We start from the raw sequence: 20,031 nt of genomic DNA on the forward strand, positions 1-20,031 counted from the left end.
AGGAGCCCGGCAATAAATGTTTTTTTTTTCTCCTTGGACAAGATGTGTTTCAGACTGATCCTTCTCTCTAGAGGTTAGGGGTGGGAGAGAGGAGGGGTGGGGGGAGGGGCGAAGGGGGTCTCTCACTCGTGCTCTTGCTTTCATATTTTATTCATGAAAATAGGACAGAGAGGATCAGGCACACACCCATCTTCCCCAGCGGAGTTAAAGCACTCTTAAAGCAGTTGAAATCTTTAGAATATAGTCCAAAGGGTTACAAGTTCCAACACGACTAAAAGAGTTAAAACATAGCTCGGTTACAGTTCAGTTATGGCAGTCAAAAGCATACAGCCTAAGCAGTTAAAATTGTGAAAACAATTCAAACTCACTTAAACAGTTAAAACAATCCCTGGGCGCTTACATCTCCAGAACATCCTTATTGAGGTTGGTGTGGGAGACAATGTGGGCCAGCCCCTTCTTGATGAGTAGATTAATGCAGCGGCTGTACTTCTGGGCCAATGGCAGCGTTAGCTGAAAGACCAGGGATCACCCCCCCACCCCCGTCAGTACCCCGGTATCCACAGGTACTCCCTGGTTACTCGGGTAGAGGGTGGGCTCAGTGCTGTGGCCCAGAGCCCCAGTTCCTCTCCCCGGATGTACAGTGATGGTCTGAATCCTCGGCCGTAGGCTGGGCTGGTCCAGGCCTGCTTCCCTTCCCCTCCCTCAACCAGACCAGTCCTAAGGCTGGTTTGTTCTGTCTTGGGGCTGGGGCAATGCTTGACTTCCCCCTCCCACACCACCCCAAACCCAACCCCTAGGGTCCCTCACCTCCACCCATCTGTGCAGATGCTCCTGAGTCGTCTTGTCATTCCGGAAGCCAGGAATGGTCAGCAGATTGGTCACAAATTGTTTGGTGGTGATATGCAGGGTCTGATGAATAAACTACAGGTCGGTACTGAGTCTGGCCTAGAGCAGTTGCTCTGGGGCCTGCCCTACTCTGAGGACACGCCTTCTGCAGAACCAACCACCCAAGGACTGTTAGAAAGCAGCAGATCTGATGAGATTGACCTGGCAGCTTGAATGGCTCAAGAAACATGAGGTTACTCAGGCAAGTGCTCCCAGAGCAGCAGCAGCAGGGCAGTTAGCCAAACTCCCATCCAGGTGTCCCCAACCCAGCAGGGCCCTCTAGTCACCTCCCTTAGAGGGCCTTGTTTCTCATGTCTCCCCCCACACCACTCCTTCCCCATCCCAATGGGTTATTCTTGCTCTCTGTGGGTGAAAGAGATGGAGAAGATGGGAGGGTGTGTTGGTTGCAGGGGGTGGTGGGGGGTTTGTCCTATCCTTTGGGTTCCAGTCCTGGAGTGCCTCCTGGTGTTGTGGGCAACATCTCCCAACCTGTGCTAGCAGAAGCCCTGGGGCAGCAGGCGGGGGCAGCTCTCACTTACCCAGACCTGGTGGGTCAGGACCACCACCTTGGTGGTGATCATTTTGGGGTCCCTCTTCCGGATGGACTCCAGGATGATGTCAGTCAGGAAATGGTGGCACATACGGGCATAGAATATCTCCTCTCGGGACAGAGAGAGATTCAGGAAAACTACCTCTGCAGAAAGGAACCAGGTCCTATGAGCTAGCTCCAAGTCTATGACCCAGTTGCTGCCCCCCAAGACACTAAATAGTCTAGGGTCCCTCTGGTACACTATTTCCATGTCGTGTCCTAGAGAGAGCCCTTGGAAGGGCTCTTCATATCCGACAGACAATTACTCTCCCCCACTTCAAAACCTTATTGAAAACACATCTCCTCCAAGAGGTCTTCCCTGACTAAGCATTCATTCATTCATTCATTCATTCGTATTTATTGAGCACTTACTGTGTGCAGAGCACTGTACTAAGCGCTTGGAAAGTACAATTTGGCAACAGAAAGAGGCAATGGCTACCCAACAACGGGCTCACAGTCTAGAAGGGGGGTTAGGGTTAGCATTAGAAGAGTGAAGTGTGCCGGCTGGGTCGTAGTGGGAGAGTAGTGAGGTGAGGTAGGAGGGGGCAAGGTGACTGAGTGCTTTGAAGCTGATCCCATTCCCTTCTGCGCTGCCTCGACTTGCTCCCTTTATTCATCCCCCCGCCCCCAGCCCCACAGCACTTCTGTACATATCTGTAATTTTATTTATTTATATTAGTGTCTGTCTCCTCCTCTAGACTGTAAGTTCGTTGTGGGCAGGGAATGTGTCTGTTATATTGTTGTACTGTCCCCAGCACACAGCGCTCAATAAATAAATACGATTGACTGACTGACTGACTGACTGACTGACTGACAATGGGATGCCTGCCAGGAAAGAGACTGTGGAATTCTCCCCACCCACTCCCCACTGCTCCAGCCTGCTCTCTGTTTGGAAGATGGATTCAGGGTGGGTACAGCTCACCTCCCCCTGCCCCTTAGTGTGTCTCCAGGGTAGTCAAAGCTGTAAGTCTAGGGAGACTGGATCCTCACAGGCTTTGGTGGCTTTGAGAGCCTCAGGACGCTGCCTGGAGCAAACCACCCCGAAGCCCGAGCTCAAACCTTTGGACGGAGTCTCAGTCATGGTTGGGATCAGCAGGGGGCTGTAGATGATGCTCTCTTCATAGGCCGTGGGGTAACCATCATTCCCCATTACTGGGGGGTGGCTCACTTTGAGGACAGCTCCCAACTTTAGTCCAACTGCTGCTGCAGGGACAGATATTTTTGCAATAGGAAAGAGAAGACTTGGACGTTGTCTTGGACTTCTGGCGGAAGGCTGGTCTCTCGCTAAACCTTTTCAGGGAGAGAGGGTGGAGTGAGAAAGCTTGTGCTGTACTCTGGCAGGAAGCCCAAACCCCTAGGGTGTGTTTGAAGCCCAAGATCAAGGCTGGGTTATGGGGAACAGAATGGGAAAGTTGAACAGAGAGGGGCAGGAAGCGGAGTAGATGAAGGGGGGCGATTTTCTGGAGATGAGAGTCAGAAGAAGGGATGAGAGAGTGGGAGAGTTTCCTTGCCGGGGCCCTGCCACCACACAATCATCTCCACACTGACCACATGAAAAGGGCTTCTTTTGGCAGGTGCTTAAGATTTATCTGCCAATTTAAATGGCTCCCGGGATGAGAAGTGGAAAGAGCATGGGCCTGTGAGCCAAGGGCCCTGGGTTCTAATCGCAGCTCCGCCACATGTGTGCCGTGTAACCTTGGGCAAGCCACTTCATTTCTCTGGGCTTCGGTTTCCTCATCTGTAAAATGGGAATTCAATACCTGAGCTCCCTCAGCTTTAGACTGTGAGCCCCAGGTGGGACAGGGAGAGTGTCCAATCTGATGAGTGTCCAATCTCCCCAGCATTTAGTACAGTGCTTGGCATTATTATTTTATTATTGTTGTTATTGTTGTTAGCCCAGAGGCCCTGGTACAGAAGACGGGGGAGAATTGAGGCCATGCTTTCCCTAGCTTCCCAGGAGGCAACCTCACAGTACAGTGCTCTGCACCCAGTAAACACTTAATAAATACTCTGACTACTAAGTGGGACTGCTTGCAGTGAATACTCACATTTCTCAAAAGGCTTCTGCCTCCCCAAGAATGTCAGAGGGATGGAACTTATCCCAGGGAACTTGGGATTGAATTTCTGCTCCAGGCCATTGGCTTGGAAACCAGTCTTGAATAAGGGTGCGGGCATCTCTGGGGTAGCGGGTTGGGTCGTCCAAGGCATAGCAGTCAGTTTCGGTTGGTAGGCCACCCCAAGCATGGGAGTGAGGTTCATAGTCACCCCTGCTGGGGCAGTGCTCACAGGCGTGATCAGCCTCTGAAGGTTCCATTGTTCGTTGTTGGCCATGCCCCAATCTCTGACCAGGGTGACAATTTTCTGCATGGGAGTAGTGAATACAGTTTGGCTAGGGAACCCCTGGGGGACGTTGCTTCTTCTGTAATCCTTGAGGGGAGGAGCCAGGCGGAGCCAGTCCTGAGGAGCAGCATACAGTCTTGAGTATGGGGGGCACAAGTCAAAGGCGTAGTTTCTGGTCAGGTCCACAGATATAAAACTGGTAGATGGCTCATCCTCCTGGGGAATCACCACCCGGTGACTGAAGCTGGTCGAGAACTTGTCCGGGAGGTCCACAGGCACACGGGCTGTGGGCTGGAATGGAGAACATCCATCCATCCTAATCCTCCTTGAGCTCTCACCTGCCTGAGACACTGTGGACCACCCCTTTCTCCTGGAGACTTTATCCAACCTTGGCTTCACTGACCCTGCCTGCCCTCTCCTGGTTCTCTTCATTCATTCATTCAATCGTATTTATTGAACACTTACTATGTGCCGAGCACGGTACTAAGCACTTGAGAGAGTACAATAAAACAGAGTTGGTACACTTATCCTTCTCGGCCTCCTTAGCGGGCTCCTCTTCTGCCTCTCACCCTCTGACAGTGGGGCTTCCTCAAGGCTCATCTCTGGGCCCCCTTCTATCCTCCATCTACACCCACTCCCTTAGAGAACTAATTGGCTCCCATGACTTCAACTAACATCTTTATGTAGATGATTCTCCAATTTACCTCTCCAGCCCTGACCTCTCTCCTTCAACTGGACTCTCACATTTCCTCCTGCCTTCAGGACATCTCTACCTTGATGTTCCACTGACAACCCAAATTAACCCATGTTCAAAACAGAACTCCTTATCTTCCCAAGTAACTCCTGTTCTCCCCTGTTTTTCCTATCATTGTAGACAGCACCACCATCCTCCCTATCTCACCGGCCCATAACCCTGGCAATAGACTCCACTCATCTCTCTCGTATAACCCACATATTCAATCTGTTATCAAATCCTGTCAGGGCTACCTTCACAACATTGCTAAAATCTGCCCTTTCCACTGCTACTCTGCTGATCCAAGCATCTATCATATTCCACCTTAAAAACAATAATAATAATAATTGGGGTATTTGTTAAGCACTTACTACATGCCAAGCACTGTTCTAAGCGCTCAGGGAAATACAAGGTAATCAGGTTAGACACAGTCCTTGTCCCTGATGGGGCTAACAGTCTTGATCCTCATTTTACAGATGAGGTACTTGAGGCCCAGAGAAGTTAAGTGACTTGCCCAAGGTCACACAGCAGACATGCGGCAGAGCTGGGATTAGAACCCACAAACTCTTTCTCCCAGGCCTGTGCTCTTTCCAGTAGGCATGCTGCTTCTCTAGACTTTAGTGATTTCACCTTGACTACTCCATCCGCCTCCTCCCTGACCTCCCTGCCTCTTGTCTCGTCCCACTCCATCCATACTTCACTCCGCTGCCCAGATCATTTTTCTAAAAAAAAAAACGTTCAGTTCACATCTCCCCACTCCTCAAGAACCTCCAGTGGTTGCCCATCCACCTTCGCATGAAACAGGAACTCCTTACCATTGGCTTTAAGGCACTCAAACAGCTTGCCCCCACCTACTTCATCTCGCCAATCTCCTACTACAGCCCAGTCCTCACACTTCACTCCTCAAGAGCCAGCTTACTCACTGTGCCCCGATCTCCTCTTTATCCCTGCTGACCCTTTTACCGTGTCCTCCCTCTGGCCTGGAACTCCTGCTCCTTCATACCCAATAGCCGATCACTCTTCCCATCTTCAAAGCCTTATTACGGTCACATCTCCTCCAAGAAGCCTTCCCTGATTAAGCCCTCTTTCCCCAACTCCCTCTCCTTTTTGGGTCAGCTGTACCCTTTAAGCACTTGATATTCACCCCACCCTCAGCCCAAAGCACTTATGTACACATGGGCAGGGAACATGTCTACCAATTCTGTATTGTGCTCTCCTAAGCAGGTAGTACAGTGCTCCGCACACAGTAAGCGCTCAATAAATACCACTGATCAACTCATCCGTAATTTATTTCTATTAATGTCTGTCTCCCCCTCTGGACTGTAAGCTCATTGCGGAAAGGGAATGTGTCTACCAACTCTGTTGAACTGAATGTATTCTCCCAAGCAGTTGGTACGGTGCTTTGCAGACAGTAAGTTCTCAATAAATACCATTGATTGATCGATACAAAAGCTGTGCCAGTTTCCCATCTCCTGTTTATGTCTGGCCCCCTGGCTTGTTTTGACTCCAGCTAGTCCCACAGCCCCAGGAGCTGCTGCCCCTCACCCACCCCAACTCTATAGCTCATCTCTGATTCCTGGACCTTCAGTAGTGCTTCGGAGGCAAGCAGAGTTGGAATCCCTAGGGGTACTAAGACCAGTCACTTTAGAACATCACTGTCAAGGGTCAGAGAGGCCAGACCCTTCCTCTAATATCAGTCAGGTACCATGGATGCTGTCCAGGAATCAAGAATCACTACCTCTCAGGGTGGGGTCAGGAAGCCCGGGGGACTAGTTGTATTTTTATGGGGGCCCTCCATGGAAGGAGACAGCCCTTGGCGCTTAGCATTTGGCCTGCTAGATTTCTCAGCCTAGCTCTCCTCTACCCAGGGGCACTCTCTCTCCCTCTCCCCTTCATTTCTTCCCCTCCCTCCCTCATTCCTTCTCCTCCTTCCTCTTCCCCTTCCTTCCTTCCTCTTCTCCTTCCTTCCTTCCTTCCTCTTCCCCTCCTTCCCTCCCTCCCTTCTTCCCCACCCTCTCCACCCCCACAGCATAGATCTGGTTGGGCCAGGGCTTACCACTTTAAATTCATGAAACTCTTCTTGCAGGTCCTTCAGCTGACTTCTGTTGACAGATGCTGCTGCTGCTGCTGCTGCTGCTGCTGCTGCTGCTTCAGCTGCTGCTACTGTTGCTCTTTCCCCCAGTTCCTTCTCTGAGACCTCCAGTCTGAAAGACTTGGCTGGATTCAGCAAGGCAACAGGGACTTCCAGGCCCTGAGCCTGAGGCTTCGGCTGGTATCTAGAAGTGGTCCTCAGTTTCAGGATGTAAGGAAGAAGAACTCTGAGAGCACCTCCCCCACCCCGACCCTCACTGACAGAGATAGAGAGCAGGTCTTGGATTTTAGAAAACGCGCCTGGAAACATAAAAACGCTTAGGCCAGCGCCTGGCCTTGAATGTCTAACCTCAGTTGGCTGTGAACCCCCTCATTAGTATGTCTGGATTCCCTCACCTTTCGTCTTCAAACTTAGCCATAGCATCCATCAGGGCAGCGATTTTGAACTCCTTAACCTCTTGGCAGAAGAGTGGCCACTCTCTGTGAACAACAAAACAACCTCTAAACTGGGAAGGCCCACAACCAGTGCAAGGTGGGCTTTCCCGGGGTGGACTGGGGAGTCAGATGGGGTATAGCAAGGCATGAACGCTGAACACTAGGTTTTGGATCATACCTCCATGCCTGCACCAGGCAAGTCGGGGACATGAGAGTGGATGCCAGCGGGATGCCTAAATAGTTGCTTTAGGGTGAGCTATTATTATTATTAGTAGTAGTAGTATTGATATTATGGCATATGTTCAACACTTCCTGTGTGTCAAGCACTGTTTTAAGCACTGGGGTAGAAACAAGTTAATCAGGTCAGACGCAGTCCCTGTCCCACACAGGACTTACAGTCTAAATGGGAAGGAGAACAGACATTGAATCCCCATTTTACAGATGAGGAAATAGAGGCCCTGAGAAGTGCAGTGACTTGTCCAAGGTCACACAGCGGACAACCGGCAGAACCGGGATGAGAACCCAGGTCTTCTGACTCCTAGGCCTGGGCTCTTTTCACTAGGCCATGCTGATCTCCGATGAGAAAACTCATTGAGAACTAAAAGCCCTAATTTCAAATCCTCCCATCATTAGCAGGTTCCTGAATGAGTGGCTACTCCAAGGGGTCTTCCCCATCTAAGTCCTCATTTCCTCTTCTTCCACTCCCTTCTGCATCACCCTTGCACTTGGATTTGCACCCTTTATTCAGTATATTAATATAATAATAATGGTGTTTGTTAAGCACTTATGTCAAAGCACTGTTCTAAGAGCTGGGGGGATACAAAGTGATCAGGTTGCCCCATGTGGGGCTCTCAGTCTTCATCCCCATTTTACAGATGAGGTAACTGAGGCACAGAGAAGTTAAGTGACTTGCCCAAAGTCACACAGCTGACAAGTGGCTGAGCGGGGATTAGAACCCATGACCTCTGACTTCCAAGCCCGGGCTCTTTTCATTGAGCCCTGTTGCTTCTAGTAATATCTAGAAGCATTTTATTATATTAGAAATAATTTATAATATCTGTCTCCCCTTCTAAACTGTAAGCTCGTTGTAGGCAGGGAACATTTTTACCAACTTGGTTATATTCCACTCTCCCAAGCACTTAGTACAGTGCACTGCACACAGTCAGTGCTCAGTAAGTCTGATTGATTGATTGGTGCCCCAGTGTCCACTTGACTCCTCATAACCATCCAATTAAGAGCTCTAAACCCAACCCTGGAAAGACCTCTGAAAATATGACTCTGAACCTGTCAGAACCCAGTTAGAGTAGCACACATTGTAGACATACCATGGGACCAAGAGGAAAAGCAGAGATCAGTTATGTCTTGGTGCTGCTCCTTGCACTTGTCTCTTTTTTTTTAATGGCATTTGATAAGCGCTTACTCTGTGTCAAGCACTGTTTTTAGCACTGGGGTAGATATGAGTTTATCGGGCCAGGCACAGTCCCTGTCCCGCAGGGGCTCACACTCTAAGTAGGAGGAAGAATGGATATTTAACCCTCATTTCACAGTTGAGGAAAATGAGGCACGGAGAAGTTAAGTGACTTGTGCGGCTTAGCGCGTGGCTCAGCGGCAAGAGCATGGGCTTGGGAGTCATGGGTTCTAATCCCGGCTCCGCCACATGTCTGCTGTGTGACCTTGGGCAAGTCACTTAGCTTCTCTGAGCCTCAGTTACCTCATCTGTAAAATGGGGATTAAGACTGTAAGCCCCCCGTGGGACAACTTGATTGTCTTGTATCTACCCTAGTGCTTAGAACAGTGTTTTGCACGTAGTAAGTACTTAACAAATGCCATCATTATTATAGAGAAGCAGCGTGGCTCAGTGGAAAGGGCACGGGCTTTGAAGTCAGAGGTCGTGGGTTCAAATCCCAGCTCTGCCAATTGTCAGCTGGGTGACTTTGGGCAAGTCACTTAACTTCTCTGGGCCTCAGTGACCTCATCTGTAAAATGGGGATTAAGACTGTGAGCCCCCCGTGGGACAACCTGACCACCTTGTAACCTCCCCAGCGCTTAGAACAGTGCTTTGCACATAGTAAGTGCTTAATAAATGTTATTATTATTATTATTATTATTGTCCAAGGTCACACAGCAGGCAAGAGGCAGGGCTAGGATTAGAACCCAGGTCCTCTGGCTCCCAGGCCTATGCTTTAACCACTAGGCCACGCTTTATCCACTTTATCCACTAGGCCACATTGCTTCCTCTCTGTGAATGCCTCTGGGTAATAATAATAATAATAATGATAGTATTTGTTAAGTACCTACTATGTGTCAAGCACTGTTCTAAACCCTGAGGTAGATACAATCTAATCCAGTTGGACACAGTCCCTGTCCCGCATGGGGCTCACGTGGCTCAGTGGAAAGAGCCCGGGCTTTGGAGTCAGAGGCCATGGGTTCAAATCCCGGCTCCGCCAGTTGTCAGCCGTGTGACTCTGGGCAAGTCACTTCACTTCTCTGGGCCTCAGTTCCCTCATCTGTAAAATGGGGACTAAGACTGTGAGCCTCCCGTGGGACAACCTGATCACCTTGTAACCTCCCCAGCGCTTAGAACAGTGCTTTGCACATAGTAAGCGCTTAATAAATGCCATTATTATTATTATTATTAATCCCCATTTTACAGATTAGGTAGTTGAGGCACAGAGAAGTGAAGTGACTTGCCCAAGATCACATAGCAGACAAGTGGCAAAACCGGGATTAGAATCCAGGTCCTTCTGAATACCAAGCCCATGCCTCTATCCACTAAGCCATTATGCTTCCGTGGGCCTCAGTGTGATTGATTTAAAACCGAACTGTGATTCCAGGAGCATCCGGTCAACGATCTTCTTCAGTGATCAGTCCAAGAGGAGTCTGGCGAGGACCTTGCTGTCAATGGAGATTAAGGTCTCAATCTGATTTTTCAGCTTTCTTTTTGAAGATTAGACTGGTAGCCCCTTTGAGAAGCTCTTGAATGTCTGTTTATTGTTGTTTTGTACTCTCCCAAGTTCTTAGTACAGTGCTCTGCACACAGTAAATGCTCAATAAATACGATTCAATGAATGAATAGAAAGAGCTTGTGTAAGTGTGGAAACAAGGTGTGCCTGCCATACTTTGAGATCTTAGGAGGTATGCTATCAGGTCTAGGTACTCTGCCATTTTTCATGGCTCAGGCTGCTGTGGTGACTTTCTCAATAGGACAAGTGCTGTGTCTTTCTTCGCCTATTGGAAAGTTGCCTGTGTTTTGAAGGACCTCAATCAATAGTAGATGTGTGTTGAGGAGATTACTGAAATGGCAACAACACTGCCGTTCCCCTCTCTTCAAGATTTCCTCCTTGAATCTGCCCTTTCCCCTCCATCCAAACGGCTACTATGCTGATCCAAGAACTTATCATTGCCCTCCTTGACTACTGCATCAGCCTTCTTACTGACCTCCCTGTCTCCTGTCGTTTCCCACACCAGTTCTGACTTCAAACCACTGTTTGGATCATTTTTCTACAAATCAATTCAGCCTGTATCTCCCCAACTCCTCGTGAACCTCCAGTGGTTGCCCAGCCACTTCCACATCAAACAGAAACTCCTTACCATTGGCTCTAAGGCACTCTATCACCTCTGGCTGATCTCCTGTGACAACCCAGCCCACACGCTTCACTCTTCTAACACCGACCTACTCATCTATCTCACAATCGACCCCTTAACCATGTCCCTCCTCGGGCCTGAAACTTCCTCCCCCTTTGACATCCCACCACCTGACGTGGATGTTCTGGACCATGTCCAACCCAATTTCCTTGTACCCACCCTAGCGCTTAGTACAGTGCCTGGCACATAGTAAGCGCTTAACAAATACCATAATTATTATCATTATTATCATCAACTCAATTTGCATGTCAATGAGGCAAGTTTCTGCAAATCTGACATGTTTAGGAGTCATGGGATGCTGCAAGATATTGTTGGTTCAGGAATTGTTTAGCAGTAAGTAGACTTTTTATCTCCAACTCATTGTTATCAAACCAGCCTTGGTGACTTCGCTTGACCATGCCCAGTGTCTCAATGACTTGGTGGGCAGCTTGTCTATTTGTTGTTCCCACTGAGGACTGTGGTTGGAGTTTCATGTGCCCAGTGGGCTATTACTAAGACTGCTGCAGAGCTCCTTGCAGATGTTGCCTTTCTCTAGGAGTTTAACATTTAGCTGTTTTTGGCAATTTGGAGGCCACGTTTCAAAGACAGAATCAGACGCCAGTCAATCCAACCCTCTGCTCCACGTATAAGTGCTGGTATACCAGTTTGGGGAAGCTTTGCCAATTTCCGTCACATTTTCAAGGTATTGAAGACACTCCTGAGCAAACAACTAAGAAAGCTGTTCCCTCTAGACTGAAAGTTTGTTTTGGGCAGGAAACGTGTCTACCAACTCTGTGGTATTGTACTCTCCTAAGTGTGGGCAGAAAATGTGTCTGTTATATCATTGTGTTGTAATCTCCTAAGTACTTAGTACAGTGCCCTGCACACAGCAAGTGCTAAATAATTATGATTGATTGCTTAGTACAGTGCTCTGCACACAGTAAGTGCTCAATACATACCATTGATTGACTGAACTGGGGGAACAATTTAATTCAGAAATAGATAATGCAGGTGTCAACTAGTTAGATGCCTCTCAGAGGAATCACGGTCCACCAAGGACCTCATTGAATTTCGATAATCCAGTGCACGTTGTATAAGATGCCGAAAGGGATGCAGAAGTAGTTATGATTTCTCCACCACTATTAGAATCTTGGGATTAAAAAGTCTTCATCAATATTCAAGACAGCAGAGGAACTTAGAAATACGATTGAAGAGGACCTTATACAGTCCTTTCTACTTAGTCTGTGAGGCCCCTGTGGGTCAGGGACTGTGTCCAACCCAATGATCTTGCATCTCACCCAGCACTTACTTCAGTACTTGGCATATAGTAAGTGCTAAACAAGTCCTATTATTATTATTATGATTTATAATAATAATGCCATTATTATTAATAGTAATGGAGAGGAGTACAGAAGTGCCCAAGGGTGTTCAGAAGGAGTTTGCCTGCTACAAGGTGCTTTAAGAAGAAATGAAGAATGCTGCTGTTCTACCTAAATCTGACAAATTCTTCACTGAAGTAAAAAGCCACAGCCAACATAACAAGCTACTTCTGCTGCCTCCAGCTAAGACTCACAATCATAGTCTAACTCTTCATGTGTTTAATATTGTGATGCTGTTTTGAAAGGTTAGTGATCTTATCATTACAGTAAATAACACATAAAGGAGTTTCATATTACTTCTTCAAAAGCTCTGGAATGGACCCTAATTTATAGCAGCTTAAGCGTACGGGAAAAGGCAGCCCACAGTACAAACACATTTTCAAGGAACATAATCCAGTTGTAGCAGAAGGAGGATATGCCTGAAATCCAATTGACCTAGTCATTTATGTTTCCATTTATTCAATCTCTCCAGAATTTTGTTGTTACCCATCATAGCTACGATTTTTCTCTTGCTCCCAATGTAAATATATAATTTGTTTCTGCCCATCTCCACCTCAGGCTCTAGGCTTCTGGAGGGCAGGGACTATGATGTCCATGGCTATTCTGCTCTCCCAAGCACCTAGTACAGTGCTCTTCACACAGCAGGCAGTGAAGAAATCCCACTGAATGAATGAAATAATATAATGATGGCATTTATTAAGTGCTTACTATGCACAAAGCACTGTTCTAAGTGCTGGGGAAGTTACAAGGTGATCAGGTTGTCCCACGGGGGGCTCACAGTCTTAATCCCCATTTTACAGATGAGGGAACTAAGGCACAGGGAAGTTAAGTGACTTGCCCAAAGTCACACAGCTGACAAGTGGCGGAGCCGGGGTTTGAACCCATTACCTCTGACTCCAAAGCCCGTGTTCTTTCCACTGAGCCATGCTGCTTCTCCCAAATTCAAATAACAGCCCTACATTCCCATTTCCCTTAGGTGCATTAGGGAGTTTGGTTCTGGTACAGGAAGCTTCCCTCCCATTCAGTCCCTTGGGGCTTACCTAAATTTCGGTGGTAAGAGTAGTTTGCCAAGTCTGAGGAAGTTGAGGATATGTCTGAAAATTAGACCATCTCCATGGACGAAGAGACTCTTTCCAAACATAATCCAGTGCACCTTCTTGGAGTTGGTCAGCATTTCTGGATACTTGATGGGGAGAACCCAAAAGGCTTAAGTAGTACCCTCAGGACAAATCTTTGTACCTCCCCTCTCTTGGCCCAGATCGCAGGATCTCTGATCTACCAGAGGGCTTATACCTCATCCGGGCCCTGGGTATTCAAACCCAACTGAGGCTGGCCAGTAAGGTCGTGTGAGCAGGAAATGTGTCTGTTTATTGCTATAGTGTACTCTCCCAAGCGCTTAGTACAGTGCTCTGCACAGAGTAAGTGCTCAATAAATACAATTGAATGAATGAACCTCCCCACTCCCAGGGACCAGTCTGGCTATGGGGAAGCGCTTAGCCCAGTGCTCTGCCCACAGAAAGTGCTCAATAAATATGCTTGATTGATTGACATGGCCCCATGTCACTTTGTATGGTTCTTGGGAAGCAGCCCCAGAAGAGAGAGGGAAAAACTTTCCGGCCCCCAAACAGCAGTACCTTCAGCAAGGTCTGCAGCGATGTCTCATACCAGTAGTTTCCTACGTAAACCTTCACAATCTGGTGAATTGAATAGACCGTGATCTCGGCCTTCCAAGTGCTGGCTGAAGAAAACCAGACAGACAGAGATGTCACCACACCACAAGTAGCAGTGGGAACTAAGCAAGAATCTTGGACTTACAAGTTCACCTTAAGACTCAATATGTTATTAGACAGAGTGGACTGCTGGCTCCCTTGATAATAACAATGATAATAGTAATCGAGGTATTTTTTAAGTGCTTACTATGTGCCAGGCACTGTACTAAGTGCTGAAGTAGATACGAGGTAATCGGGTTGTACACGGTCCCTGTCCCACACAGGGTTCACAGTCTTAATCCCCATTTTACCGATGAGGTAACTGAGGCACAGAGAAGTGAAGTGACTTGCCCAAGGTCACACAGCAAACAAGTGGCAGAGCCGGGATTCGAGCCCAGGTTCTTTTGATTCCCAGGCCCCTGCTCGATCCACTAAGCCATGCTGCAGAGCCCCAGGCCCCTCGTGCCGTTACAAAAAGCTCCTGCTCTCCAGGACCTGACTTTCAGTTTAACCGGTTAAGGGGGAAAAACCCATTGTAGGAACTCTGAAGGAAAAGGTCACTGGGCTCAGGATGCTTGGTTCCCCTAGGGCTTCCTCTCCCAGAAGCAACCTGCCTTGGTCCAGAAAGAATCAAACTGACCTCATTATTAGCAGCTCCCTCTGGTCCATACTTGCTTCCTTGCGTTACAGGTTTCTCAAAAAACCATTTAAGTTGGAGCTCACTGTGGCCAGAGAATGTGTCTGTCGTGTTGTACTATCCCGAATGCTTAGTACAGCGCTCTGCACACAGTTAGTGCTCAGTAAATACAGCTGATTGATTGATTTTAGTGAATGCGATCTGGATGGCAATCTGAAGTCATAGACTCTTTCCAGAGTTGCCAAAGGGGTGAAGGGGTGGAGATGAAAGCTGGAGAATGGGATCATTTCTGGGAGAATGGCGACATAGAATTCTGGGCTGTAAAAGCCCTTCAGGATGGACCTGTCCCTAGTTCATCCAAGGCCAAGAGTAGGTGGTGGGGTTGAGGGGAGAGTAGGAGAGGGGAAGCAGAGTGGAAGGGGCAGGGGGGAAGGAGTCTTTTTTAATATTAAAGATATTCAGGAATGGATATTCCACTCCTCCCTGGATAACTTGTTACAAATCCACTATCTCTTGCTCTGTCCTCAGTGGAAACAATGGCAGCTCACCCTCCTCTATATATTTGATGACTCCTGTGCTCTATCGGCTGCAGTCTGGATTAGCCGAACTACCTGGGATGACCACAGTTAGGTCTCGGACTGAAATTTGTGAGCAAGTTTCACCTGGAGCTTTTCTTTAGCTAGAGGAAAGGTATGGCCAGGACTGGCTGTGTAAGAGGAGTTGATGTGGGTACATTTCATATAGCCTACAGATGACCTAAATAATTCACGAATATGGGGTCATTTGGGGTTAGGTTCCCAGGGCTCTGAGGATAGAGTATCAGCTCTCAGGGGGCAGAGCATGGGCTCAGGTAGGACAAACAGATGTGGAGAATGATCTTGTGGGGGACCCAAATTCCAGGTCCAAAGGTTTGCTAATTGTGATCCAAAGCTGTTAGAGTATGGACCGAATCTGGGGCACCTTAGCTCTCCAATTGAGAAAAGGCCATAGTAGGGAACTCAGTTTCTGATTTGCACACCCTTGCACTCCACCTTTTCTCCCCCACCCTCTCCTCCTTAGCTTCCACCCTCCTTGGACGTTTGCTGACACATCTTGCTGACACTTTGTTGACTTACGGATCTCCTTGCAGAGAGGCTCAGCCTTGGACTCGAGATAGGTTTTCAGAGCCATTTTCATGTTCCCATACAAGATGCTTTCGGTTTCCAAGAAGGAGCACAGATGGCGAAGCTCTGTAATGGACTCAGTCAGGGGCATCCTGGAGATTCCCAGCCAATTCCTAGCCAAGATGACATGAGAGATCCAATCATGGAGATCTATTTACTCCTGCCAAAACTCTGTCTGACCGCGCCTGTTCCAGGGCTGGGAATGTGTTGGAGTGGCTCTGGCTGAGTTCTGATTCCATGCTCACACAAGTTGGAAACTGGGGGCTAAGACCAAGCCCCCTCCTTTGAGAGCTGGGTTGTGTCTCCCCAAGATGATCACCTGTAATTAGCTAATTGCCAAGCTCTAATTATTCCTGTCAGGCAGGGACCACCTTGCCTGTTTGAAGAACGATTCCTGGGAGAAAGGGCACTGCACAACACCCTTGATACCCTTGTGCGCTGGGGTCGTGTCTACCACCTCTATGGTACTGTACACTCCCAAGCGCTTAGTACAGTGCTCTGCACACAGTGAGCGATCAATAAATGTCATTGATTGGTTGTCTGGGGGCCAGGGGAGATACAGGCACCAAGACAAGATGTTTTGACCCTCCTTTGATTATTTTCATTTGATTTGATTATTTTCTCACCAACTTCTCCCTCTCCCCACTGCACCCTATTCAGCAAAAGTGTTCCAGATAGGCTCCTCTGTCAAATAGGAGGAGTGATGTGCTCCCTAGCCTGGATCTCCCGGGTCCAAGGGAGGGACGGGCAATCACTGCTTCAGGTTCCTGTTTACTGATGGCCTCTGGAGTGAGGACTGATCTGTTCTCCGTGCTCAGTGAGACCTCAGTGACTAGGTGAATTTGCATACTGAGGATGAAACTCACCAAACTACCCAGAGGCAAACCGGGGGCTTGTGGAGGGGGCAAACTGGGGTCTGGAACCCACCTAATTACTAAACTTGTTCCCTTAGATCTGGGTTCTAGTTTCTTGTTGTTTTTTCTGCTTATGTCTAATACTGTGACCTCGGGCTAGTCTTTAGCTATTCCTGCCTCAGTTTCCCCACTATAAATGCCTGAATCTTCCTACTGCCCAGGGAAGTTGTGAGAACAAATGAGATCACAGATGCCAAAGCGTTGGGAGGTTTAGGGAGGAAGAGACTTCATAAGCTAGAGCAAGGACTGGCAACTTTTTTGTGCAGAAGGATCAAAGAAAACCGAAAACTTCGAACAGTTGGTGTGGAGCGAGCCAACCATACAACTGAAATGCAAGTTAACATAGCTTACGTCATGGTAATGTGATAATGGTAATAATAATAATGAAAAATGTTAATTTAAAGTTCATATTGAATTTTCATTGCTATTTTCTAATGAGACTTTGGCCGCTGCATTGTTTGAACCGCGTTGCCCTTCATCCCACATGCTGGTGGTTTGAAATGCTTCTTCCTCCCTCTCCCACCACCATACCGAGCCCCCTCCAGCCCCGCCTCCAGCCCCATGCAATTCCTGTCTGTGCCCTAGCCATCAACAGCAACATCAGTGGTTTGAAATGCCTCACCCCACCCAGCTCACCCTCCTGGCTCCAGAACTACATTTGGTTCTGAGAAGCACCAGATATGGCTCATGAGCTACTGTAGGTGGGTGACCCCTGAGCTAGGGCAATAGGATGAAGAGGAGTTGGTACAGGCAAAACCTTGTCAGAAGAGCAAGAAAGATTAGCCCAGGGAGTAAATTTCAGGACTTGGAGCATCAGGAGGTTGAGATTAGGGACCCAAGACACCTGCCTACTAATCCTGTCCTCCCTGTGTGGACAAACCAGACTCCCCTCCAAGGGCTTGGCCAGCAGAATAACAATAATAATAATAATAATGGCATTTATTAAGCGCTTACTATGTGCAAAGCACTGTTCTAAGCGCTGGGGAAGATTACAAGGTGATCAGGTTGTCCCACGGGGGGCTCAGAGTCTTCATCCCCATTTTACAGATGAGGTAACTGGGGCTCAGAGAAGTTAAATGACTTGCCCAAGGTCACACAGCAGACATGTGGTGGAGTCGGGATTCGAACCCATGACCTCTGACTCCAAAGCCCGAGCTCTTTCCACTGAGCCGCGCTGCTTCTCCACTGCCCCGACACCTGGTCCTAAGACAGTGTGGTGGAAAAGTGGCAGCAGACCCAGGGTGAAACAGGCAAAGAAGTAGGGACCTGGATGGGACTGGAGGAAGGGGCCTCTGCGGTCTGGGGGGTGGGAAGGGGGTCTTTTTGCGGGGCCCACAGGATCCTGACTTTAGAAGAGAAGCATGACACTGCTTTCCCCATCCTCCTTCTTCCTCATTTCCCCTTCTCCATCTCATTCCTCCAGGGAACCTACCTGACATGCTCGAAGAGCATCCCATTGCCATCAATGAACAGTTTGCTCCCATCTAAGTTGCCCTCAATATGGAGCTGTCCTAGTGCTGAATCCGGGTACTTGACCAGCAGGGCAAGGGTCATTTCAAACAGGGATTTCTTGGAAACAGAACCAGTAACACGCTTAGTCCTCTTCGTTTGCAGGAGAGGGGAGGTACTTGAGGAGTGGTTACCTACATAGGAGGAAAAGGCAAGGTCTCAGCGTCGCGTTCTGAGGCTTTCGTGTGAGCACCCGCCTATCACATTGTTATATTGTACTCTCCCAAGTGCTTAGTACAGTGCTCTGCACACAGAAGGCACTTAATAAGTATGATTTACTGACTGACTGACTGATTGGAGCAAATGAATTATTGATACCTCTGTATGATTAGAGAGATGATTAGAGAGACGATGTTAGGGTGTCTACTCAGATCTGGCTGTTCTCAAAAATGACTTAACCTAGTTTGAGAAGTGCCTCTGGGAGGCCAAGACCTTGGGGAAGGAATTCGCTTCCTTCCCCAGGGGAGACTGAGGCTCAGAAATGATGTCCAATGGGGCAAAAATCTGGCCCATCACCTGCAGCCCAACACAGCCTTAGAGCCTGCTGGGATCAACTGGGGACAGGAAAGGTCAAAGATCACAGGAAAGGGCCAAAAGAAAAGGAAATGAGTTCCAGGAATGTAAGGCTGGGGCGGGGAAGGGTGAGGGGGCAGAGAGACAGGAAATATCCTGGGAGAGATTGACCCTCTGCTCCCATTTCAGCGGCTGCCCCCACAAAGGAAAGCTGGGCTGGGAAAGTTAGGTCTGTCACTGGACTCAGAGGCCTTAGCATAGAGTTGAAACGGGCCATCAAGCCCAACTTTCTCCCAAGTGTCTTTTCTCAGTCACCATCCAGCTCGAGCTCCCCTCTGATGTCCTTACTGTTCACAACTCTGGATTCTATTTTCTTTTAGTGAACTTCAACTCCGTGTGTCACCAACTGCTTTAGGAAATAGGCCTAACTATTTTGTGAGGTGCCTGCGGATTGTTTGTGTTCTGTGTGGGGTCAAATCTTTCTGCAGTCATCACACTTCACAGGAGGCGGAACGTTGGTACTCACATACATACCCACAGTCATCTTGTATAGCTTCACTGCTTCACTCAGCTCAGGGAAATCGAAAGTTTTCGCTTCTGATTCTAAAGCAGTCATGTTTTTGAAACGACTTGGCAACAAAATCCTCTCTGAGCGGAGAAAGTTCGCTTGGAAAATAAAGGGGAAATAGCAGCTGATTAAGAGGACTGTGCCTTGGCCGTGGTCCATTCATATCCTTACAGTTGCCTTTCTTCTCCTTTATCTTTGGCCAACCCCACACTTGGAAGTCCCTGAATCAGAGGTCTGGTGAGCTTGAGGAAAGGGAGTCCTGGGGCCAATCAGAGAAAAGAGGGCCAGGATACGAACCCCTGAAGGGCAGGTGGACCTGAAAGCTGTTCCTGCCTGCCTAGACTCCAGTGTTTTAGGCTGCTAAATAGTCATCAGCTGACTCACATTTCCACAGAGGAGTCAGGTCAAGAGAACGTTTACATAATGAAGAGTGGCCACTTGTCTGCTGTGGGCAAGTCACTTAACTTCTCTGTGCCTCAGTTTCCTCATCTGTAAAATAGGGATTAAATCCTATTTAGACTGTGAGCCCCATGTGAGACAGGGACTGTGTCCAACCTGATTATCTTGTCTCTACCCCAGCGGTTCAGTATCTTGTATATACCCTACTAGCCCTTAACAAATATTACCAATACTGTTGTCATTGTTATTATTATTATTATTATTATTGTTGTTAATATGAATAATATCTGGTGTTTCTTCTCACCAAAGTGTATCCCTGGCATGGAGGAGGAGGAGAAGGAGGAAGCATTGTAGTTAGCCCCCATCCCTGTTCCACTATTGCGAGATACAGTCATTTCTACAATACTATCAGAGACCTGGAAGAATTTCAATAGGTCATTCAGGTTTTTGCTTGTCATCCAGGGCTTGCTTTACTGGGGGGCGGGGGGGGCTGTTTGAGGAGTGTATTTGAGGAATACTTTTGGAAATCTGTTGAGTCTCTTT

At 48.2% G+C, this 20,031-nt stretch overlaps 1 protein-coding gene across 1 annotated transcript in view; it reads right to left on the minus strand.

Annotated features, from left to right (window-relative positions):
• Positions 1-189: 189 nt before the first annotated feature.
• Positions 190-20,031, minus strand: part of KCTD19 (potassium channel tetramerization domain containing 19) — a 39,760-nt gene continuing 19,918 nt past the window's right edge. The window contains exons 5-16 of the mRNA XM_038740137.1: positions 19,056-19,187; positions 17,932-18,142; positions 15,538-15,698; positions 13,711-13,814; positions 13,117-13,259; positions 7,035-7,118; positions 6,604-6,823; positions 3,523-4,105; positions 2,534-2,764; positions 1,425-1,579; positions 808-909; positions 190-510 (exon numbers count right to left, since the gene is read on the minus strand). Coding sequence (XP_038596065.1) covers positions 397-510; positions 808-909; positions 1,425-1,579; positions 2,534-2,764; positions 3,523-4,105; positions 6,604-6,823; positions 7,035-7,118; positions 13,117-13,259; positions 13,711-13,814; positions 15,538-15,698; positions 17,932-18,142; positions 19,056-19,187 — 2,240 coding nt within the window. The 3' untranslated portion in view covers positions 190-396. The remainder of the gene's footprint in view (positions 511-807; positions 910-1,424; positions 1,580-2,533; positions 2,765-3,522; positions 4,106-6,603; positions 6,824-7,034; positions 7,119-13,116; positions 13,260-13,710; positions 13,815-15,537; positions 15,699-17,931; positions 18,143-19,055; positions 19,188-20,031) is intronic.

Source organism: Tachyglossus aculeatus, chromosome X1, assembly GCF_015852505.1.
Source record: "Tachyglossus aculeatus isolate mTacAcu1 chromosome X1, mTacAcu1.pri, whole genome shotgun sequence".
Taxonomy (NCBI): Eukaryota; Metazoa; Chordata; class Mammalia; order Monotremata; family Tachyglossidae; genus Tachyglossus; species Tachyglossus aculeatus.